The sequence below is a fragment of the Manis pentadactyla genome, chromosome 3, assembly GCF_030020395.1.
Source record: "Manis pentadactyla isolate mManPen7 chromosome 3, mManPen7.hap1, whole genome shotgun sequence".
NCBI lineage: Eukaryota > Metazoa > Chordata > Mammalia > Pholidota > Manidae > Manis > Manis pentadactyla.
Genome location: NC_080021.1, coordinates 70591210 through 70616114, shown reverse-complemented (window position 1 = coordinate 70616114; position 24905 = coordinate 70591210). Strand labels below are relative to the sequence as shown.

The following is a 24905-nucleotide window of genomic DNA, read 5'->3' as shown; positions in this document are numbered from 1 at the left end:
AGAGCTCACAGTTTGCAAACTTGAGGGGAACTAAAATCAACTGCTTTTTCTTTTCTCTCTCTTTTTTTTTTTTTTCTACTTTGGAATTTATCTGTCCTGATGAAGGGGGAGGTTGTCCCCACTGGCTCTCAGCAGACCACAGAGTCTGAAACTCCAGTCCCTGCAGCAACGGACACTGCGGATCCTTTGTTTTACCCTAGTTGGTATAAAGGCCAAACCCGGAAAGCCACCGCCAGCCCACCTTTCACCTCAGGGAGCGAAGGTCTGGGGCGCGTAGGGCCTCCAGGTTCTGAGAATTCCAGTGTGCAGAAGGCAGAAGTGGCAGAAGCTGCAGCCAGTGAGAGGGCGGCAGTGAGTGGTAAGGAAACTAGTTCACCTGCAGCTACTTCTCAGGTCAGTGTTGATGCTCTCGTGTCTGAGTGTTTCTCCTTGCCACCTCGGGACCCCCTAGAATCATGGCAAGAAAGTAGGGCTTTCAAAGGGTAGAGAGAAACTGTGGCTTTGGGGAAAACACAGAAACAACTCTTCCCCCAATGTTGACTTGACTATGAAGCTTTATATAAAAGAAAAACATTTGACTTCACTCCACCGGTGTATGGTGACCTCACACTTGGCTTCCCAGGGGAGGGGGGCACAAAACGAGCCTGGCCCTTAGGCATGCAGTTGAAAGCTGCTTTGTCTGCAGAGGCTGGCTGGTGAACCTGGTTCCCCTTTGTGAAGGCCACTTGCCCTTGCTCAGCCTTTTCTGTGTTCTCCTTGGGCTTCCAAAAACTAATCACCTTCTTTTGTGTGGTTCCCAGCAACCCTGAAGGAGCACATTTCAGTTGATTTCTAAGCCTGCTCTGGAAAATAACCTCTGATTCATGGATTCTGGGAATGTGAGGGCTATGGATAGACAGTCTTGGCTTGATTAAACCAGTGCTTCCTAAGCATGTGCTCCTGGGAGCAAAAAAGCACACAGGTTTTCCTCCATTGGATTTTTTTAAGGGCCACTTAATAATTTTTTTTTTTTTTTTTGCTTTTTATAATGAAAGTTTGAAGTCCATGTCTTCTTCCTAACACTGGGTTAGATGTCTGCATGGCTCAAAGACTCCATAGGAGAAATCTTCCACAATGTCTTTACAAGAATGTTCATGCTAACTCCATACCCATGAGCATTCTTAAATGATGTGTGGGTGTGAGCATTGCCCCAACAAGGGGCTTTTGAGGAAATACTCTCTAGTTCTGTGCTCCTGTGTCATCCAGGTGATTAACAACAAACATCATTTTGTTCAAAAATAAGAAATCAAATTATTATCTTGATTACTTACTTAGTTTCACAACATAGTAAAAGAAAATGATTTTTGGAAAATTTAAAGTGGCATGATTTGTGTCATGTATTTATTTTCACAGATGAAAAATGACAAAAAAATATTTTGAGGTAGATTTTTGAGTTAAAATAATGGAGTGGAGAACTTTTTAGAAAATGTATGAGACTTTCTACAAAGTTTCTGTGATTTCTTACATATTTAATGGAAGCTGAGTCAGGAGGAACTGTTTTCTGTAAATAGTAGTGGAATACTCCATAATAGGAGCACATAATAAGGCTCCAAACCAAAATGAAAATTCCATCTAAATGATGTTGGAAAATATTATTTGTGATAACATCAGTGAAGCTTTCTTCTTGTTTTCTCACAGGAGTTAGCAATCTGCCTAGCACTTTTGGCTTTTCTTATACTTCACTACATCTGGCGTCAGATTCAGTGCTTGATTTTTACTTTAATGGGTAGGAAATATTTTCTTTTCCCTATACTAACAATCTCATGTAATTTCTCCTATAATGTTCCTCTTCTTACAGGCCCAGAGATGTAGTTCTCCCCAACTGTGAGGCTTAGCCATCTAAAAAGAACCATTTTCCTAGACAATGCTTGTGGCCTCAAGCTCCCTACAAGGCAACCACTTCCTTGAGGCACTTTCCTGAGAATTGCTCCTTTGTGTCATCCTGCATGAAGGGGAACCCTGACTCAGAACAGTGACTCAGTGGGCAATTATTCAGTAATCTGATAGGAATGAACTTTCCAGTGTGGCCAGTAGGGGAAGATAATTTCAAAAGGTATCCATAATGCTGTGAGGATTCACTGATCTTAAAGGAAGGACCCAGAGTCATTCAGCAATATGTAGGGTTTCTAGATTAAGTAGCAGTATTTCATCTGCTTACACTGGAGGTGCCCAGGAGGTGGCCAGATGACTCCTGATAAGGATATGTGGGCAGTTCTTACGCTGGTGAGCAGGTGGGGATAGGTGTGTTCTCGGTTCTCTTTAAACTCTCAGACTCTACAGTATCTCTCGTAGGAGAGGAGGGCCTTAGAGAAAGATGCCCTGGGTGTGGTGACACTACGGGGACTTCAGCCAGGTGAGAGCTGAATGTTAAAGAGCCAGGAAGTCAGTGTTCATCTACCAGCCATAAAGAATTAGAGCCATAAAAAAGTCAAGAAGCCAACAAAAGGCATATTATTTTTGAGACACCTTTCTCATAGTTGAGCCTTTTCTTGATTACTATTATGAGGTTTGCTTAGGAACTGATACTTATTCCTTAACAGTCAGTTGAATAGGATCAGTTTAATTAATAATGTTTAAAGATTCAAACCCCATGTACTTTTGAGTCAATGACCCTCTTGGACCTGAGACCCACTTCCCTGTGCCTGAAGCTCAGAAGTAATGCAAGGTGACTGGTGCTGAATGGCCTCAGCTCTCTAGCTCAGTGCATTTTCTCTGGGTTGATATTGTCTCTGCTATGTCATGGAAGCTCCCACCGTAGTTCCTGTCTGCTTCATTGGTTGTCTGCACAGCAGTGACAGTAGCGTCTCCATGGATCCCTGTTATGTCTCTAACTACATGTAAGTAGGACCTGCTCCCAGTGGCTAACAGTCAGCCAGAAACCTGCATAGCCTAGAATCTTCTGAGTGTCCTTATAATCTGCTCAGGTGCATACCCTTCCTCTTGTCGTTATTTGTGGTGAAGAGCAGTGGGTGAAAGTATTGGCTATGGACTTAGTGGATCAAATGGGGAAAGGGAAAACTCCATGCTTTAATGGGATATCCTGATAACTGTGGATCTGAAAAATTGAAGAGTTTAGCTTACATGCTGAGAATTCAGGTTTTGGGCCTTGTTGCCATATATCCTTGTAATGCTTCCCTGAGGATGGTTGCACAGGGAGAGTCATGCTTCTTGTCTGCTGTCCACTGAGCCCATGTCATGTACACTGACATTCATGTGCCTCTCTGGTGAGATGAGGGCTTGGTAGGTGGGGCTGGAGTGGGGTAGGGTGAATTGACATTCGGTATTTCAAGGAATCTTGCTTTGTAGTTGTTGTTTGAGAAAGGGCCTTTCACTTAAAGAAGGAAATCTATTCACAAGGGAGTACCTCTCCATGATCCCTGTCTCATATGGACAGGTCATGGAGACTTCACAGCAGTATCAAATCCTGGCCTCAGTGAATTTTTTGCAGGCCTGATTGACCTTCATCACCTCAGAACCCCGCAATGGAGTTCCAATGCACGGTTACCTTGTTGGAATTTCACAGTTCAACATGTATTTCCCTGGACATTTAATATACGGTACAAAAGTTCTCCTAGATTCCCTGACCTTACCTCTCTTTACTGTATGAGGTTGCCTAGAGTCTCAGAAGCCTCTCAGGCTCACTTGTTAATCTGTAACCTTACAACAGTCTGCGTCGGCGAAACTGCAACCCTTTTAAGAAGGCAAATGTTCTGCTTCTAGGTGCTTTCCTCACGGCCATTCACACAGTGAAATACGCCCTTGCTTTTGCTGCCTGTGACCTCTGATGCCTACAATCTCTCCATCATGTACCTTCTCTCTTCACCTAATCGTACAGGCGGATTGTGTGTTAGAAACTGTTAGGGCAAAAACCAGACATCAGTCCTCTCCCCGTGGTGAATGGAGATTCTGCTTTTTTAGATCAGAGGAGCACTGTTGCCTGTCCCATTCTCATTCTCAAACCAAACGTTATTTCTTAACAAGGTTTGGATTCAGTCTTAGGGCAAATTTGAATCTCATAGAAAATAGATTCTTCCACAGGAAAAACAATTCTGAGTCACACCTAGAAACCCCTAGAAAACCCCATGAAAAAGGTCACACCATGCAAGCCCTTAAATGTGAATCAGTCTTTGGTTGCAAAATCAACCTCAAGTTTTCACCCTTCTAGACCATACCTGCTGTATGCTCAGTAGTGTGAAGTGAGTCTGGTGGAAACATTTTATCTACTTCATGCGTTAGTTTTAAATTTTATTTTGAATAATTATACCATGCCTTGGTCAACCTCAAAATACAGATCTATAGATATAGATATAGATATATAGAGACAAACAGATATTTGCAGAAGTGGGAACTGCAACAATGGAAGCCCCTCCCTATTCCCCTTCTTCCTTTCCAGTGAAGCTTAGTGGCCTTGTGGGGAAGAATTTGTCCAAACCATTTAATCAGAGCAGTTCAAGGAACAGAGATTTCCAGAAAAATGTCTCCCTATTTGGTGGATTTACTTGGCAGCTGCTCTGGCTAACACTTGAGCTGGCCGGGCCATGGCAGCTGCCTCCAGGTCAGGGGAGCCCCAACCCCCCAACCCACCCCAATGAGAGCCAGTTGCCCAGGGGACACAGATTTTGACGTTAAAATCTCTGCAGTTGCCACTTCTTTAAAGAAACACAGCTCATATATTTCACCTGATTATGAAGTTGTAGTTGTAAGAGACCCTAAAATCTTTACCATATCAGTTATTTGTTTCAAGAATAGAATATCTATTTTTCACATTCCATTCTTTAAGCCTGAAAATAGACAAGCTGGGTAGAATTTCTTCTAAGGTCCATGGCACTGGATAATTCAATGAAATTAAGAAAATGGACTTAAGTTCCAATCTTGCCACTTCTGCACATGATTTTGAGCATTTAATTTCTTTGGGCCTCAGTTTTCTCACTGGGAAAATGAAGCAACTACTTACTGAAAAGTTTCATCTAGTTATACAACATTAGAAAGTGAAAAAGCCTAGTACTAAAAATCTTATAAATTGTTTCCAGATGTTTTCTTTGGGAAGGTTATGTATTTAGGCCTGACACCAGTCATTATGAGTGACACTACTAACAAGATGCTCGGAGAAATAGCCCATTGCATTTCTTAAAATATATGTCTTGTCTTGAAGCTCAGACATAAATCCCCATTTCTCAAACTGTTTTCCAAATGTCTTCCTAGGTACCCATTTAACTGAATGTTTACACGTCTGCTATTGCCCCTTTAGATGCCATAAACTCCATAAAATTCATGATGGTTCAACTCTGAAGTCCTCCCAAAGGTATTTAAAGATCTCATTGTCCAGGGGAGCAAAGCCTTAAATTAGAGGCAGTCACAGAATATTAGATGAATGAAGAGATGAAAGATATGTGATTTTAAAATTTTACCTATTTTAAGTGTACAGTTCAAGAAGTTTAGGCAAATATATAGTATTGTATCGCCATTGTCACAATTAGGATATAGACTATTTCTATCACTCCAAGAAGCTCCTGTGTGTGCTTTTGCAGTTAATCTTCTCCCTGCATCCCAGCAACTGTTTTGCTTGTCATTATAGTTTGGCCAGTTCTAGAAGGTCGTATAAATGAAAACACAGTATGTAGACTTTTGTGATTGGTTTATTTCACTTAGCACAATATTTTTAAGAATCATCCATTTTCTTGCATGTATCAGTAGCTCATTTCTTTTGTTTCTGAGTAGTATTCTACTGTACAGATAAATCATAATTTATCTATTCATCACTTGATGTGTGGTTGTGTTCTTAGCCATTTGGCTGTTATAAATAAAGTTGCTATGAACAGTTATCTATAGGCCTTTGTGTGAATGTATGTTTTCATTTCTCTTGAGTAAATACCTAGGAGAGTGAAATTGCTAGATTGCATGGTAAATTCATGGTTAACTTCATAAGAAACTGTCAAACTTTTCCACAGTGGCTATTCAATGTTTTGTTTCCACTAGCAATGTAAGAAAGTTCTCCTTACTCCACCTTCTAACCAGTACTTAGTATTGTGTCAATCTTTTGTATTTTATCCATTCTAATGGGTATGTATAATATCTAGTTTTAATTTGAATTTTCCAGATGACTAATGATGTTTTGCATCTTTGCATATGCCTCTTAGTTATTTTTTGTTTTTGATGAAGTACCTGTTCATATATTTTGCCCACTTTTTGTTGGGTTATCTTCTAAGAGAGTTACAAAAGCTCTTTATGTATTGTGGTAATACATTATCAGACTCCTTATTACACCTGTTTTGCAAATATTTTCTCCCAGTCAGTGGCTTGACTTTTCATTTTCCTAACAATATATGTTGAAGAACAAACATTTTTAGTTTTCATGAACTTCAATTCTCATTTTTCTCTTGATCATTTGTGCTTTTTGTGTTCTATTTAAGAAATCTTTTAACTCAAAATCACAGATTTTCATCCATGTTTTCTTCTAGAATTTTTAATAGTTTTCACTCTTAAATTAGATCTAAGATAATTTTAAGTTAATTTTTATATATTTGAGATAAAAATCAAGGTTTTATTATTTGTTTTCCATATAAATATTCATTTGTTCCAGCACTATTTGTTGAAAAGACTATCCTTTCAGTGATGAGTTTGTAGAAATTCAAATGACCATATATATGCAGGTCTACTTTTGGATTCTCTTTTGAACCATTGATCTGTATGTTTGTCCCTCTACCAGTACTATACTGTCTTGATTATTATAGCTTTAGAGAAGTCTCCAAATCAGGTCATGTAAGTCCTCTATTGGTTTTATTTGGCTTTACTGGTTTTCTTTATTTTTTGTCTATTTTCTATTTTATTCCTTTCTGCTCTTTTATTATTTTCATCCTTATGCTTATTCTGTGTTAATTTTCTCTTCTCTTCCTAGTATTTTAGGATAGAAACTAGATTACTGGTTTGAAATCTTTCTTATTTTCTAATATAAGCATCTAATGTTATTAACTTTTTTCTCATCACTGCTTTAGTTGTATCCCACAAGATTTGATACGTTGTATTTTCAATCTAATTCAAAATATTTTCTAATTTACCTGTAGTTTCTTCTTTGACCCATGGGTTATTTTGATGACTACTGTTTATTTTCTAGATATTTGGAGATTTTCCAGCTATCTTTGTTTGATTTCCAGTTTGATTCTGTTGTAAAAAGAGAATATTCTTTAAATGATACCATTCCTCTTAAATTTATTAAAATTTGTTTTATGGTCCAGAATATGATCTACCTTGGTGAATGTTCCATATGCTTGAAAACATATTTTTTGTTGTTGTTGAGTGGAGTGACATTTATAGAAATGTCAATTAGGTCAGTTGATTGATAGTGTTGTTCAAGTCTATCATATCCTTACTGATTTTCTGTTATGTCAATTGCTGTGAGAGGAATTTTGAGATTTCTGACTGTAATCATGGGTTTGTCTGTTTATCCTTGCAATTCTGTCAGTTTTGTCTCATGTATTTTGAATCTGTTTAGGAGCATTCATACTTAACATTGTTATATTTTCTTGAAGAATTTATCCAAAGATAAGTGCTAAGCAAAAAAAAAAATTATTTTCTCTTTTTGTGTCTGCCTACTTGAATGGGTGTATAGAGGGTCCTCATTCACATGTACTATCTCTTAAGGTAGCTCAGAAAAGTTAGAGGGCAGGTACGGAGAACCTATAGGAGGAGGGTGCTGACAATCCTTAAGGCATTCCAATGGTTGACTGTGGGGATGGCCTCATGGCCTGAATCTTTTAACAACCTGTCCTCCTTCCTCCCCCAGCTATGGACAGGGCCAAGCATAGCAAAAGCTGAGTTAGCTGAGGTGCCTGATGCTTTTAAGTGACTAAGCTGAGCTTTCAATCGTATAACTAGTTGTCACTGGTCTGTGGGATGCTACTTTTAGTTTTGATATGAACTGCTTTATGAGCTAATATCTCTGTATGTTTTCATGACACACCTATACCCTAGTTCATTCCTTGATCAGTCTAAGTCAGTTTTCATAGAACTGCAGAGGCCACCCTGACTTGGGCCAAGGACTTGCCAGCGCGATGCTGTCCTCTTGGCTGAGAAGCTCCAAAATTCTCAGGCCAAGTGTTGACAAGTAGGTGCAGATGGTCCCTTCTCCTGTCTCACGTGTTCCTAGATCCTTCCTCTTTACAATATCATGAACTCAGAGCCAGAACCTCAGGAACAACATGGGCCACCCACACCTTAGAGCTCCTCACTCTGAAATGGCAAAAAGGAGATGTGGAAGTCAAGGCCAGTGGGAAAAGTGTCACCAAGAAAACCAGTTCATGGCCATTGTAGTCCCCAACCTAGGCTCTATAATATTATCTTGTGAGGTTATAAATGTGCTCCCAAGGGAAAATAATAAACATTTCATTAAAGAAAGAGAGGGAGAGAGAGAAAGAAGAAGAGAGAAAGAGAAAGGACCTATGGTTTAAATGGTTAATAAGACAAGAAGGGGCTAATGAAGATTTTTCTCCCTTCTCAAGCCCAGGCTCTCAGAAATCAGTATGTGTGACACCAGATCTGAGACCTTATCACATTTCTCATCATTCCAAGATTCCGTCCCCTTGAAAATATTCACATTTTTCTAAATCAGACTAAACATTAAGCCAAACTTCCAAGGAGAAGTAGCCAGGTGGAGCCTTTGGTCTCTACAAGGCATCATATGCAAAAAGATAAAATCATTTCCATGCAAATTACCTTTGAGACCATTAGTTCTGATTTCAAGGGCAAATGTCAACTCCACCTGCCACCAGAGGCTGGGAGGTGAGAAAGGCCATAGGCCAGAGAGCCAGAAACTGCTTTTCTGAGCAAGATTAATTTCACAAGGTATTACAGAACATTTAAAAAAATAAAGCAGGAGACCAAGAACATGATTTCCCATGAGTGTGACTATAGGTCCTGTGTTCTTTGAAATGATCTATTTAATTTTCCAAAACAAACTGAAATGAATAAAAATTTAACTGTGTTCTCTAAATTTAATTGAGGGATTCAGGGTGTCAAATTATTTTCAAACAGAAATCCCTACTGAGAGCAATTGCTTGTGTTTTATAAATCAGGAGACTCAAGTTTATAAATCACTGATATACCAGGTGCTCTCACTGTGCTGGAATTTAAGCTTGGTAAAAATAGAAGGAAAATTGATCAGTGCTCAGGGCTGGACTACATTTATTTACTCCATTAACACTGTCCAGGACTTAATAATTCTGGAAACTGAAGAAGTTATGATAATGAAATGCACGCATTTTTACATAGAAAAAAATTGTAGGAGAGAGGTTCTTAAATAAGTAAGTTTTAATGAAACCATTACATTAACATTATTAATGTGTTTTCATTTATATCCTACACCTGCAATTTTCTTTCTCTGGACTTTTTTCCTGCTGGGAAAATGACATCTTAATAAATGTCAATTTGGGTGCCTTTCTAGAAAAAAAAAATCTATACTAAAACTGTGCGACTATATTTCTCACGATCAGATAGCATCCTTAGTAAATGTCATTTTAATAGGAACCTAAAATGGATACATCCATTTTAAAGAGAGAAATACAATGTAAATTGTGTGTGAGCTGGTGTAATGAATTCATTTTCCCTGGCAACCTGGGCCTACAGCTCTACAATTCCAGGAAAACACTAAGGCAGGCACCAGGGAGAGCTCTCTGGGGGAGTTGTTATGACACAGCTAGTTGAATTTTTCTTCCTGTGTTTTTAAAGTGTTCATTATTCTGATTTAACCCTTGTTAGTGTTGTATATCCTGTGGATTTTTTCTGTCTTTATTTATGTACCTCAGTGATTTCCATAAATGCCTTTCCCCCCTACAACCCACCAAACAAAGAATTAATCCACCATCATGTTAATGCATCTAAGAAACTAGCTCCATGTGGCCATGGCTGTAACTCATGTGTGTACATTGCTGTATCATTTACAAAGTCTTTCATAGAGATTTTCTCACTTAAACCTCACAACAACCTTGTAAAGAAGGAGTTGTTAGATTTACCCATTTTACAGTGGAGGATCACAGAGGACGAGTGACTTGCTCACGATCACAGAGCAGCCAGGAGTTGGCGCCTGGTGATCCCTAGTCCTCCCCCACGGAGTGTGCACGTGCAGTGTAACAATAGGAGGCCATGTGGCAGCGAGGAAAAGTGAGTGAATCCCTACTGTTAAAAGACAAAATTCAACTGAGTAAATTTGAAGATCTAATCGGTTTTATTAAACAATTCATTAATCGGGCAGCATCCGATTAACAAGGAGACATATGCTCGGAGGAGTTGTACAAAATGGAAGATTTTTATAGGAAGGAAGGTGAGGCAAATGCAGAGTCCAGCTCTGCAATCCCGCTGAACCTAAGAGGGGTGGGTAGGAGATGAAGAAAAACACAAAGGATAGCAAGAAAAACACATAAATCAAAGTTGGGATCAGGAGGTCCACGGACCTCTGATGGCGGACCAGTGGCGCAGTTTTAATTCTTTGCACAGCTTATATTATACACAGGCCCACTTCCGGCTGTCCTCAGAAGGTCTTCCTCCTGTTGCCGTGTAAGCTTAGCTGCCTGCTGCTATTCTTGAACCTCCCTTAACTGGGGGTGGTGCTGGCAGGCGGGTCCTTGAGAGGAACCTGCAGAACCTGCGGGATGTCGCCGCTGCGCCTTGCTCACGACTGGCTCTCCATAGGCAAGAAGTTCTTAGAAAAGAAAGGATTGTTTCTGGCAAGGCCACCCTCCCCAAGAACAGAGAGTCTTGTCAGGCAGATGATGGCGTGGGGGAGCAGAGGGGATGGAGAGGACCCATGTCAGGGATTAACAGCATGATGCTGACCAGAAAATCCCTGACTGGCTGTTAAAGATCATTCCTGGAGTGAATTGAAACTGTCGTTAAGTCTTGGTTTGGGGAATGCAAGCTCCATTTGGGCTTCTTTTAACACCACTTTACCAGGGTTGATGTGACTAAGCAAATACAGGGTGACCGACGGCTCCCCTGCTCTGACTCACCCACCACACACAGGGCATTGGCCCGGCTCACAGAGCACAGCGAGGCTAGGTTTCTAGCCACCACTGCCTGCGGGGAAGCAGCTGTCCGCTGCAAACGAAAGGCTCCAGTCCGTTAGATGCGCCTGTGCTACTGACCGACCTGCCTCTCTCCATCTGTCTTCCGGGGTGGGGGGCGGGGTGGAGCTGGTCCCGTCCCCTGAGTCTCATGCGCTCAACAGCACCAGCTGCCCCTTTTCTCTTTCAGTTTGTGGTCACCATTAACAATTTTCAGCCCTTCGTTCTCAACAGTTCCTTTGAGCAAGTTCCTCAGCCTTCTTAAGTTTGAGTTTTCTTTTTCTCATCCTTAGGTTGGCCAGAATAACACTGCTGACCTCCACGGCTCTTGAGAAGAACCTGTTTGGATTATTTGCCTAGCACAGAGTAGCTCCTGTCTATGAGGAATTAATGATCTAATTAGCAGTTATTTGTAATTCAGTTCTCCTTTCAGAAAGGGTGGGAACACACACACTCTACAGTGTACACACAATTGTCAGGTCCAACCTGAGAAGAAGACGGGCTTGAAGTTTTCACCAGGCTGTGCTCTCACTGGTGTAGCCTCTCCTTCCTGCTCCCCACCCTGGCCCCAACAATTCCTAGGCAACCTAGAAACAAACCAAACAAAATACATCATATATCTTCCTCCAGGTTAACAAAAGGGAGTGAGTTAAATTTCTTCTTCTATCGGACTGAGGAAATTACTCTGGTTTCTCATCTTCCATTTGTAAGCAGGGAGTGGCTAATTGCAAAGGAGTCTCCAGATCAACTCCCTTCCCCCGTCCCTTCAGTCACACAGTAGGTACAGCTGTGGATCCTCCCAAGAAAAAAATGCCTTTTAGTGGGTGTTTTCCTTCCACAGCTCTTTTGGGATAACTATTTTCTTCTTCCTCTAGCATGCATGGAGACTGGGCTATATTTTCACAGCTCTGTGCTTCATTCCTAACATACCTTGGTTGCTCTGCCCCCAAGAAGAAATGTCCCCACTTCTGTGAATGAAATGCCTGTGATAGCAGACCTGCCCAACAGAGTTCCCAGGGCTTGAGTTCCCCGGCTGAGTCACAGACATGGATGCCTGGCCCAGGCTCTGGGCTGTTCACTCTTTCCCAGCTTGGAATCCACAATACTTATAAGCTCTCCAAGGACCTAAGGCTCAGGAATGCTAAGTAGGTGAGCAGGCCTTCTGAATAAACATTCAAAACATGATCTCAGCATTCCTACTCATACCTGTTTCCAGCATCTGGCTGTGATTCTCTGCCCCAGCCTAGCTGGGGCAGGATAGACACAGGGTGGTTACCCACACAGGAGCCTCAGGGCTAGCTATACCCCTCCTATCCACATCTCTTTTAGGCAAATAGATTTCGTTATAGATGAGCAAGTGTTCTTTGTGTTGGCCTAGAAAAATTGGTATTTAATACCCAGATCCCTCTGTCAGGTTGGATTTGTGATTGACATTCACAGTGGCAGAGAGGAGATAGAGGCCCAAGTGTGGGGGCCTGGACACAAATTTCCTCACTGCCCTCAATATCTCCTGTGGCCTGGCATGAAGGCTAACACATCCACAATAATCAACCTTCAGAATAAGGCATGGATATTTCTAGGCAAAAAGCTATCTGCTACATTAAGCTATCATCATCCATTAATGTCTTAGTTGCAACTTAGTTTATCAGATCGATTACTATCACTTGGATAAACCTGAGGCAATGGGACACAGGGCAGGTAGTTTAATGGATCATGATCACGGACAATGGAGGGAATGATCATTTGGGGAAGGACAGATGTTGGCACCTCATGGAGGCCCTGGGAATCTTATAGGCAGCCTGAGGACACCAGTTATTCATGTAAATGACCTGGCAGAGCTCACTTGTCTACTTTGGGCCAGATTAAAAAAAAAAAATTCCCTCCTAAATGTGGCTACCCAAATTTGAACCAGAGTAAATATTGGGTAAGTAGCTGTCAGTTTTTTTCAGTCAGTGAATTATGTGGCACAAGATGAATTTAGGTGAAGGGGTTACTGGTATTGCCCCCAAACCAAAATAAAAGCATGTTCACTGATCTGCACACAGTTATACTCCCTATGCTAAGTGCCCAGAGACACACCTGGCTTCAATTGAACACTGACAGCAGTTTCAGGCTTTGTCAAGAATCTTGCCACAAGAAACATGTTGCCTTTTTAAAAAAATTCATAACATTTAGCATAGAAATCAAGCTAAAGATTTCATTGAGTATTTTATTCCTTCTTTGACACTTTCCTACTAAAAACTGTCCTTCTCTTAAGAGCAGCAAGCTTGTATGTCCTTAGAGAGCAAGAAGGTAACATTAAAAAGAAGTTCAAGTAGAAGAAAAATGTTGATAGAAGCATAAATACAAGATTGAGTTTGCCTTCCTCTTTACTCTGAGCATAGCAACTGTACAAGCACAATGACAAATGGCCACTGAAACCAGCTTTGCATCAGGGGAGGCAAAAGGGAGTGATGGGCACTGTGGAAATCAGGATTGAGAGAGCATACTGAGTCCAAAGACATAGAGCTGCTCAGGTCTCTGTACGGGTTCTAGGTTGCTAAATTGCCACTTTGTCAAGAGAACCTGCAAATCCAGATTTTCATGTGAAGTCTCCTAATTTCTTTAAAATTTTTAATTGTGGTAAAAAAACATAAAAATTAACATTGTAACCATTTCTAAGCATACAGTTCAGTAACATTAAGTATGGTCACATTGTTGTGCAATCTCCAGAACTTTTCATCTTGCAAAACAAACTCTGTACCTATTAAGTAACAACTCCCAATTGTCCCCTCCCCCCAGCCCCTGGCAATTATCATTCTACTTTCTGTTTCCATAATTTTGACTACTCTAGATAGCTCACATAAATGGAATCATAAGAGCATTTGTCCTTTTGTTGACTGCCTTACTGCACTTAGCATAATGTCCTCAAGGTTCATCCATGTTGTAGCATGTGTAGGAATTTCCTTTCTTTTTAAAAAGAAGTAAGGCTGAATAATATTCCCTTATACATATATGCCACATTTTGTTTATCAGTTCAATCACTGATGGACACTTGGTTCCTTTCTACTTCTTGGCCATTGTGAGTAATGCTGCTATGAACATGGGTGTGCAAATATCTGTGTAAGTCTCTGCTTCCAGTTCTTTTGGATGTATATCCAAAAGCAGAACTGCTGGATCATATTTTAATTCTATGTTTAATTTTTTGAGTAACTGTCATACTATTTTTCCATAGCAACTGCACCATTTTGCATTACCATGAACAGTGCATAAAGGCTCCTCTTTCTCTGTATCTTTGCACCTGATTATCTAATGCTTGCAACTAATTCAAAGTTTTTTTCAAAATACCACTCATCCACACAGTTCAGGCCAAGCAAACAGTATCTGTAACCTGGAAGGGTCCTGTGCACAGAGACAGATGTCTACAAACCTCTGGCAGAAGGCATGGTTCTCAGTCCCCATGCATATGCAATGATTCTGGATGACCTAACGTGTCAAGGGTGATGCCTCCACATTACACAGTTTTGCGAAGGAACGCCTCTCATCACTGTTCTTCCATGGAAGGAAACAATATCCTAGGGCCACAAGCTGACTTCATGACATTTGATCGTAACAGGAAAGAAATCAAAGGAAAAGATTTTGTGTTCCTAAGTCTGGTTCATGTATACCCAGAATTCCTGGTCAAGTTCATTTAGGAAAAACAGTGTTTCCTCTAAGCAAAGGTATATAACTCTTCTGCTAGTCTTTGGTGGATGTTGACTGAATTGCGTCTAACAGTTGACACAGAGGGAAAATGCTGCCTTCCTAGTCCATCTCCTGCTTTCATTTTATGACTAAAACTTGTATTTCTCAAATTCTCTGAAGCCCCATGGCAATAGAGCACAGTGTTAATGGATAGGTTTAAATTTGTTTTGTCACCTGAGGAAAAAGTGTAATATTTAGAAACGTTACACTACCAACAATCCTTTCATCTCCTCTTTATACATCTTAACTAAACTGAAATGCAAGACATGCTCAAAAGCAGACAGAGGAGATCAGTACTTGTAATTTTCTGTCCTTGGTTCGGCTGCCTAAGACATTCATATTCCTACAAAATGGCACTTTCTGTGATGGAGGAGAGCCAGCATTTCAAAAACTAAAGAAATACATACACACAATTCCATTTGGGGAAACACAAGAAAAATGTCTGCTTATGATTTAATGAGTTGTGCTTATAGAAAGGAGGTTTCTAAATCTTTACCTCATTATTCTTCTATGAGAGATCCAGATATAAAGTTGGACCACTTGGAAATACAGTGGACAAGGTCATGAATAACCATCGCTACAACATGCTAAAGGAATTAAGTCATATAAATGATAGCCAGTTCTGGAAAGATGAGCCTTGCAAATACAACTGTCTTTCTGTACTGGGGGTAACTGCTGTTGTACACAGCGCCTTATAAAGACTCCCCAAGTGATGCTTCATGGCAGAGGAGCCTCTTTATTAATGAAGGAAGGAAATAGACATTTATAAAGCACTTAATAAAAGTGAAGCATGTGCAAAGTGCTTTGGGTATTTTACTTTATTCAGTTCTTACAGAAACCTTGTGAGATAGGGTCTCATCCTCTATTTTACAAAAAAGAAAACTAAGGCTCAGAGAGGCTAAGTAACTTGTCCAAGTGATACAGCAAATAAGTGTGGTTAGTTGGGGATTCAAAACCAGGCTAAGCCTCTTTGTATAAAAATTGCTAAGATGGTTGACAGGTCCTCAAGTTTACTTAAACAAGACCAAGGAAATGGTTAATCACCTAAAGATACTCAGGGTAATCTCTGCTCTTGAGACCCACTCTGGCACTGGCCTTTCTTCTCTGGAAGATAGCATGGGTCTATATTGTTCAAAGGAAATATCTAAAAACTGCCTAAAACATGGGGGTGTAAAAGCAGCAAACCCAAACTATTTAATGCCAGATTTTGAAGGCTATAGGGTGCTAACAGCTAAAACATTTTAAATGGGAGACAGATTTTAATCTCAAGTACAGAAAAGCACAAAAATATACACAAATCCCCAAAGCAGTCCCAAATGGTTTGTTAGCCACCAGTAGTGTCACAAAGATTATATCCCACCACAGAAAATACCTTACCCAACTAGTTACACCCTTTAGAAATTCTAGAACAGCTGTCATGAAAGTTCTCCCTAGATTAGGAATGGCCTTCAAGAAAAAGAGACTACAAAATGGACACTGATGTTTGTCTAGGCATTCACTATTCACTCATAAAAAAGGGTTAGAAAAAAATATTTTACACATCAGTGATATGCCCAGATCACTTGGGGTTTTTGTTTGTTTGATTGTTTGTCTAGGATTCATGAGAACAAGGGAGTGTGGTGGGGAAGAGTTTGATGTGCATAAATAGGTACAGGATTCTGTCAGGATGATACTATTTTCCACCTCAAATTCAAGAACTTTGGGGTATCTAACCCATTCCCAACAGAATCTAACAGCAGCCTTTCAAAAAAAAAAGCCTAGTTTCACTTGATGTCTCATTAGTCCTTCATGGAAATCTACATGCTTCAGTTTTATTCTACTGTGACTAACATGACTTCATGGCCCTCCTTAACTTTCTATCAGGGAGCAACTTGGCAGTGGAAAGGATAATCCCAAAGCCATAAGGACTTGTGTCAATTATATTGAACTTGAAACATTACCTCCAAAACATATATTTAGGGTATTTGGTAAGGTGCAGAGCAAACACTCATTTTTCACTTGAAACTATTTTAAGTGACAACAGAACAACATACTTACCAAAGTTTTGCTTTGTCTGTGCCAAGTATTGTTCCATTCATATGGCAGCTTCATAAAATATCCAGGGCTTCTGAGTTGCATGCATGTGCCTACCTCATTACTTTGGAATCAGTGGCATTCTAATCTGCTGGACAATTTATCAATGAAGTCATCAGAATATGTTAGTCCATGTTCAGTAGTTCTTGTAGGAAGAAATGTTTGCCATGATACCTTTAAATGTAAGGAGTCTGAGTTTATACATCAAAATGCATTTCAGCAAGACTTCTTTATGATTGTCCCTCAATTCATTAAGTTATTTTTTAAACTCAAAATGACATAAATAAATTTCACCTATGAGATTAGATTGATCAGTTACTTCAAAATCATAACTTCTTTCTGTCTGGTATCTGTATAAGATGTCAAAAGATATCTATGTAAAAGATACTGCTTTAAAAAAATTGATGTTACTAGAGTTTTATTGCTAGAGAAAAAAAGTCCTTCATTATTTACTCAAAACTATACCTGTAGTGTTGCAAAAATTATACTATATACACATATAGCTCTGTATAAGTTTAAGATATGAATGATGTGACTTACATATATTGTAAGATGAATGCCACAACAGGTCTAGCTAACATCCATCATCTCATGTAGGTAAGAGGAAAAGAAAAAGAAAAAATGTTTTTTCTTTGTGATGAGAACTCTCATGATCTACTCTCTTTAACGACTTTCAAAAACACCATACAGCAAGTGTTAATCACAGTCATGTTGTACACTGTAGACTTTTCTAAACCCAAATTTCCATCTCAATGCCATTTGCATCTCACTAAATCATGTACAAATGGACTTAAAAAAAAAAAGCAGAATAGCCTGGACTTGGTTTCCTAAGAACCTCCCTCCACTGCATGCATTACTGTTGCCCCTCTTTTTTAAAATCATGAGTGTGAATTACTTTCACGGCTCTTGACCATAGCCAAGATAACCTGAAATTGCTTTCCATCCCTAATAATAATTATGTCCCATATAATTATTATTATTATTATCTTTTCTCCTCAATAGAAAAGTGACTGGACCAACCCAAAAGAACAGGCGCCTTCTTCCTCTGATTCAGATTTCCTTCTGTTACAGATGGGATTTGAGGATCCTCCCCTCCAGGGACAGGCTGCAGCTTCAGGGAGTCGGAATGGAGCTAATTCTGAGCCAGCTCGCCACATCTTCTCCTTTTCCTGGTTGAACTCCCTGAATGAATGATGTTCATTCCAACTGCTGCCCATTTGTCTGCCTGGCTGAGATGCACACAGGCAGCTGGGAACCTGGATGAAATTAATATGATGCAGGTGATGAAAGGGACCTCTGAACAGGATTTCTGCAAAACAAACAAAAAAAACAAACCCTTTAATTCCATATGACTTTAATCCCACATTGAGGAAAAACAATATTTTGAGAAAGAGTTGCAGAAAGCACTGGAAAAAAGAAACTAAATCTTACACAAATCTTTTATTGTGTGGGAAACATTATGAAAGGTGTGTAGGTGTGGTACATGTGGGTGTGTCAGTAACAAGTGGCAAGGGTTGAAAAAAGTGGGCACTACACTTTCGTCTCTAATAGGCACTGGCTTGTGTTATTTTATCATAGCAGTTCATATCCTCTTTCCTCTTTAACAATGCAGGTGGTCAGTGAAATTCAATGTTAATTCAGAAGTGACTGATTTATCAATAAATGGACAAAAGGTAAATCATTGACCAAAAGTATGGAATATTTCACAAAGTTTTTCTTTTCTGCAATAGATGTCGCTGGATGTATACTCAGAAACGTTCTTTGACTCTGGTGACACTGTCATAGCCCAATGGGCTGAAAGCCCTAGGACATTTCTTGTGACATTTTTCTAATACTAGTTTTAGATATGCAGATATCAGACATTTTAATTGAAAAAGACTTTCCAATAGCAACTGTCTACTTTCTCTTGTATTCACTGAGGCACCAATTTGGTGAACTGTAGAACAACTGCATGTATTTAAATATATATGCACACACAATACACATTTTAAATATGTATATATATTTAAATCATGGGGTTTCTTTTTTGTTCCACCATAATGCCTCCTTCAGAATGTAACTTTACTCTGTATGAACTCTTAAATAAATGGCATTTTTAACAACTGTCTTATAATAATTTATCCTGTTTCATATTATCTTATTAAACCAATAGTTAAGAGTATTTAAAGTATCCCAAGGGAAGAGGCATCTTCATACATCTAAATTAATTTTGAAGTAGTAAACATTGGATTGAATTTTTTGATGTTACAACTAAACCACCAAAGATGAATGCATTGTAAAACTAACCATGTGTTGTTCAGTTTTAGAAGTGAATAGAGATAGTTTATATTCCTAGGAATTAAAGTGATTAGTCTTAGCATAAACATAAATGAGGAACGTATTTGTGAAGTTATTAAAGTCAAAATATTCTTTATAAGAAACTGTTCCCAAGTGCTACTTTATGGCAAATGGGTTTAATTGCTTTAAGTGGAGAGGCTATCAAGTTTCTCCTATTAGAAGTAGGAATTGGAAAATAACTTAGCAAAAAAATATTTTATGATACTAATGTAGTAGCTTGATAAAGTGAGCCTTTCTCATAGAAAAAAAAAGCAGCATGTTGGCCCTATAGTGTGGAGGAATGCCCTCCCTCACCCATTTTCTTTTCCTTTTCACTTTCTCTACCCTTCTCAATTATTTCACATCTTATATTTAATCAGGGTTGAATGTTATTTCCTTTATGAATCAATCTTGCACTTACAGAATTACCAAGTCTTAGAGCTGGAAGCAACTTCCCAAATTATTTAACACATCAGGGGAGTAATCTGAGGTAGAGAGATAAGCCCAAGGCAATTGCACTAACTGTGTAAATCCACTAACATACATGTTTGTATTTTTAGTAGAAAATAAAATGCAATGGATTTTGTTTTTTCTTGTGCTGAAGTCAGTTTGGAGACAATCAGGAGCTGAGATTATTTCCCCTATAAGCAATGAAGAACAAAAATAAAGTCATGACTACCTTTGCAGCTTTTATTAAAAATATAAATATTCAACATTCTCTTACACAACAAAATTGACCAAGGATTGGAAAGATGTTTTATTACTGAAACATTTACAAGGAAAAGCTGATCCAAAAAGCTTACAGCTTTTGTCTCACCCACCCGAAAGAATAACATTCTCTTTGGTCAGACCACAACAAAATCATCCCGGCGACTTCTTTCTCCTTCTTCAGAACGTTTCCTCCCTGTCTTTAAAACACCATTAAAGACACCTGGAAATGGAAACTAAAAGTAGACAATACAAATAACATTTTGGTATTGTTACTGCACATGAATACACTTTGTGCATGCTAATTAAGGAGGATAGGCGCTCTTGCTGCACGTCTTCTATGCTTCAAGCTATATAAAAACAAACAAATGGTATCAGAGCAACGTTACGGCACAGAATACTGTATTAATTTTACTTTTTTAAATAATTTTTTTGTGCTAAATACAGAATCTTTTTGGCCAAACCCACCGTTTCATTTCCCAATAATCTCCATCAGTTTCCTGTTGCTGTGCGCTTGCTGAGCTAACTGCTCGGCCCTGGCCATTTCCAAGACTTCTCGGAGGAGGTGGAAGGTGAGATCCAGCGAGATGGGAGGTTCCTCCGATCGCCTTTCCCTCTCCAGCGTCTCAGGACGGCCGCCAAGGGCTTTCTCGGCGAGGCGCTCCGCGGGACCCGCAGGGCTGTCGAGCTGGTGCCGAGGCAGCGGCAGCTGCTGCAGCAACGCGCGGAAAAAGTTGGCGACCGCCTCGTCCGGCGAAAGGCGGCTGCCGCCGCCTCCAGCGAGAGGAGAAGGGGCGGGCGAGAGGGGAGCAGAGGGGCTCTTGTTGAGGTTACCCAGGCGGAGGAAATATTCCTCCCCCATACGGAGCAGGACAGGCCGAGCCTGCGCCTGTTGGGGCTGCTGGGGCTGCGCCGGCGCCTGGAAGAAATCCAGGGGCTGCAGGGGCTGCTGAGCCTGCCGGGCGCCCGGGACGGACCCCCGGCTAAGGAGGGCACTGCATGGCGAGCAGGGCAGGAGAGCCGCTAGCAGGACGCCCACGGACACGAGCAGCGGCAGCCGCATGTTAGGGGCGCTCACTGCAGCACAGAGGGGGGCAGAGAGCGGAATGAGAGAAGGGAAGAGATAAAGAAAGAGTTGGTCAGAGTTTAGCTCAACTGGGAGGTGCCCTCGGGGGTCTTCCTACGTGACACCACAGACGCATCTCGCGAGTTGGGGGTGGGCGCTGTCCGCGGTGCTGACGCGCCGGAACTATGACTTCTGTTAGACTTGGCGTGAGAAGGGGGTGCAGAAAAGAGGACACCTGCAGGGCTCGGCGCGGAAGCTCAGCCCCTGGCCAAGCCAGCGTGACCCTTCTCCTTCCGTTACCCCCAGAGTGATGGTCCCTGAGTCCCCTAACGATTCCCAGAACTGATTCCCCGAGCCCTAGAGCAGACCTACAAATTAAGCTCTCACCCACTCTTAACACCCGCTCCCCCTTTCCGATGTTTCCCGTTCTCCTCCTAACTGAGAACTGCTGCCTCTTCCTCCTCTGACTCCATCTGTGCCCTTGCATCCTTCTCTCGCGGCGGGGAGAGAGGGTCGGGATCGATGGGGGGCTTGTATATAAAGCCAGCGAGGAGTAACTGGCAGTTTGGATACGATGCGCAGCCGTCTAAGTTTGCTTTTGCCACATTCCCGCTACTATCTGAATCTTGATGCGCAGTCAGCATACACACACACACACACACACACACACACACACACACACACACACACACACACACACACACAATCACTCACACACTCGCACACATCCGCACAGAGAGAGCCGGCTCTGCTGCGCACACCATGGCAGCTCAATCAAGGCAAAGTTGAAGGCGCGTGTCTGTCTAGGGGCTCCCTACCTTCGGAGGCGCTTCTGCAGGTGAGCAGGCGCTGCCGCCTCTCTGTAGAGGAATGTCTCCCGGGCTTTTTCAGGATATTCCTTCCCCTCTCCTTTCTGTCCCCACTCTCTTTCTCTTCCCCTCTTCGCTTTCCCTTCCGTCTCTTAACGGACTTGGGCTCTCAGTTTTCCACACCAGAGCCTGGAGTGGGATTTTATAGCGTCGACCCTCTTCAGAAACCACGCAGCATTTGCCTAATAAGCTGACGCTCTCTTGACAGCTCGATTGCGTGCTAGTTCTGCTCCTGCATAAATCATAGGGCCCTGCCAGGGAACGAGGGGCAGAGTTTTGCTATCTCAACACTGATTCTCACATCCAATTATATCAACAGATATTTATCGCCTCCTTGGTGACGTCAATGAGCCCCAAAATGGAAGGACTTCTTATGACTTGTCCATTGACAAAAATTCTTGAATGAGATTTCCCAAGTGTGAAAACATACTGACCTCTTACAATGAAAGGCCAAACTGAGGGTCGGAAAAAAGTGAATGGGAGGGGAGAGGAAGGGAAAGTGCCAGGCATGAGGTCTATCAACGCACAGTCCTGCGGGGAGGGCAGCAACCAGTTGCAGTGGGTGGATATGGATCACTGTCCTCCCTCTCCCACCTAATTTCTCTGACCAGTTGTCTTGGGCAACACCTCAGTATCTGAAAAATACCCCTTTGCTAGAGACAAAGTGTCCCATCACAGAATGAAGAAAGAGAAGATGAAAGTGCAGCTTTTAAGCCTCTTCTGCTTTTTCATCCCAAGAACAGATAAAGGAATCATCAGTCTGCAGAAGCAAGACCAGCAAGTCTAAGAAAAGCAGCTTAAGTTTTTTAAATGATGACAAGAGCTACTTCCAGATGCAGAGGTACAAACCAAGTTCTGTCAGGGATGCAAAAAAGATTTTAAATTCTCTCAGAACCTCACTATTCCTCCTCTGTCTTTCTCAGAATCTGAAATTAGTTGTGGAATTTTCTATTCCCAAATTAGAGAGAGAAAGGACCAGTAAAAGGTGCATGAGTTAAATAATCTTTAGTCTATGCAGTGCAAACCCAAAGAGAGAAGCATCTATTTCTAACGTCCTATTCTATACTGGAAAAGGTTCACACTGCCAGATAACAAGGCTGAATCCATCAGTTGCATGCTTTCATTGATGAATAGTAAGACTGTGAAAGGGTAATCTCCTTCATTTTATTTCCAAATACTATCAATCCACTATAGTATCCATCTCAGGGGCACCCAGGTTTTTGTTGTTGTTTTATAATTTACTTTTCTAAATTCTAATGTGGTCCATGGAAGCCTAATAAGTAAATGCTCTCTGGCATTACTACAGAATGAAATACTAAGCCTATAAAACCACAAATTTCAAGTGAATTTGACACTGTCATATAGGTAGGAGGCAATTACCTCTAATTTTTCAATTCAAAATGCAATTCCAAACTCTGGTGTCTGTGATTTAATTCAGTTTTTAGATAACCATCAGAGTTGTTTATCAGAAACTTCCTGTTCCTCATTTCTGGTTACCTCTGCTGCTTCCTTTGCAGCTAACATGACAAATGACACAATATATATTTCAACCCATATTTTGGGTCTATACTAATTCACAACTACTCTTAGAAACAAAAGGAAAGTAGAAAGAGAAATGCTTACAGCTTCCAGAGAATTCAGCTCAAGGTTGGATCACTATGATATGGAACATAATTTTGATATAAGAACAGAGAAAGGAGCATGTCTTCTGGGAAAGATGTGAGTTGTTAATAGAAGATCATGATTGTGCAAAAAGGTTGAGCTTGTAGAGGAAAGCTGTTTTATGTTGGCAGGGGACATACAGAACCTTAGATTTCATTATCATGAACTTTTTTTCCCCTTTATGTTGGAATGGGTCTCAACTTCTTGCTTACTTTCTTGCATGACTCTTTCTCTGTCTCCACTGGCAGATTTCAGCTTGGGTGTCAATCTGGAGATGAAGTAGATTTGGAAGGGGGAAATTCAGGTAAATGGATATGGAAGAAGAACTAAAAAGGGATGAGACCATGAGTTTAGCTGCAAAGGCCTGGGAAGTTCCTCCAGAGAAGACACAATGTGTTTTGGGCTCTAACCCTATACCCCTTCAGATCTCTCACTTATTGGGCCATGTGGAGGATGTTCTTTTGGTATAGTTCCCTCATCACTGTTGCATCCTTGCTGTGAAGTTTTCCTACAGTAGATAGTTGATGGGGACACAGTGGTTCTGACTAGAGGTGAGGAACAGGAGGCCTGGATCCCATAGAAGGAGGAACCATGCAGAGTAGTCCTTACCCAGTGCAATTTATCTGAAAGTTAGATTTCATCAAATCACTTAATGCTCACAATAGAAATTACGCAAAGAGATCATTTGTTTTAGATAAGAAACAGAGAGGTTAAATGACTTACCTGAAGACATTCAGCTAGTTAGTGGTAAAGTCAGAAATAGAACCTGTTCTTTTGACTACCCCTGTATCATTTCAGTAACATAACAATACCCTTTAAATTTCCTTTTCCAGCAGAGACACACAAATTGAAGTGAGAAGATGAATTTAAATAAAGCAACATATTCACTAATCCTGGGGTATTTTTGTTCAGACTTTCTTTATATTGATAAATGTCTTAAAGCATGATTCTATGTGCATGCTGCTGCCCCAACACTTGATTTTAAGTCTCTGGGTGCACACACTGCAATTTACCTTTCAGCTGAATCTTGTAATTATAACATGAAGTTTTTAATGCATTGCCAACTTAAGATGCATTGATTTGATTTTCCACCTTAGTTCACCTTGAAGAAGAAAGATCTTTGATAAAGTTATAGAGTAATGTGGTTCTCAAAAACAATAATAAAAATGTGTGACTGGAGAAATAACACAATGCAGAGGATTTATATATGTAATAAACTAAATATCCAAGTCCAATAAAAATCACCACTGACAGATTTGATCTTACATATAGGACTAATTTTTTGAAAGCAGTAATTGGAGAACCAATTTAAATACTTTTAGAATCTAGAAACATAATCCAAGAAACAAGGGCACAAAAACAGAGATTACTTCACATTTTAAACCATATTTTTCAATA

The 24905-nt window shown here is 40.5% G+C and overlaps 2 protein-coding genes across 6 annotated transcripts in view; one reads left to right on the top strand and one right to left on the bottom strand.

Moving 5' to 3' along the window:
* Nucleotides 1–18981, top strand: part of TRIM55 (tripartite motif containing 55) — a 46220-nt gene extending 27239 nt beyond the window's left edge. Inside the window, exons 9-11 of one of the 5 annotated variants that reach the window (XM_036886266.2) lie at nucleotides 106–393; nucleotides 1678–1765; nucleotides 17958–18981. In XM_036886266.2, the coding sequence (XP_036742161.2) occupies nucleotides 106–393; nucleotides 1678–1765; nucleotides 17958–17968 (387 nt within the window). In that variant the 3' untranslated portion in view covers nucleotides 17969–18981. Of the gene's footprint in view, nucleotides 1–105; nucleotides 394–1677; nucleotides 1766–1837; nucleotides 6375–17957 lie in introns of those variants that run through there. The other 4 variants (XM_036886268.2, XM_036886265.2, XM_036886267.2 and 1 more) reach the window with 4 other exon arrangements.
* CRH (corticotropin releasing hormone) lies at nucleotides 18841–22063 on the bottom strand. The gene is made up of 3 exons (XM_036886270.2): nucleotides 21795–22063; nucleotides 20379–20987; nucleotides 18841–20260 (listed from the first exon to the last, which is right to left on the bottom strand). The coding sequence occupies exon 2, from the start codon at nucleotides 20971–20973 to the stop codon at nucleotides 20383–20385; it is 591 nt and encodes a 196-aa protein (XP_036742165.1). The 5' UTR covers nucleotides 20974–20987; nucleotides 21795–22063; the 3' UTR covers nucleotides 18841–20260; nucleotides 20379–20382.
* Between the last annotated feature and the right edge of the window lie 2842 nt (nucleotides 22064–24905).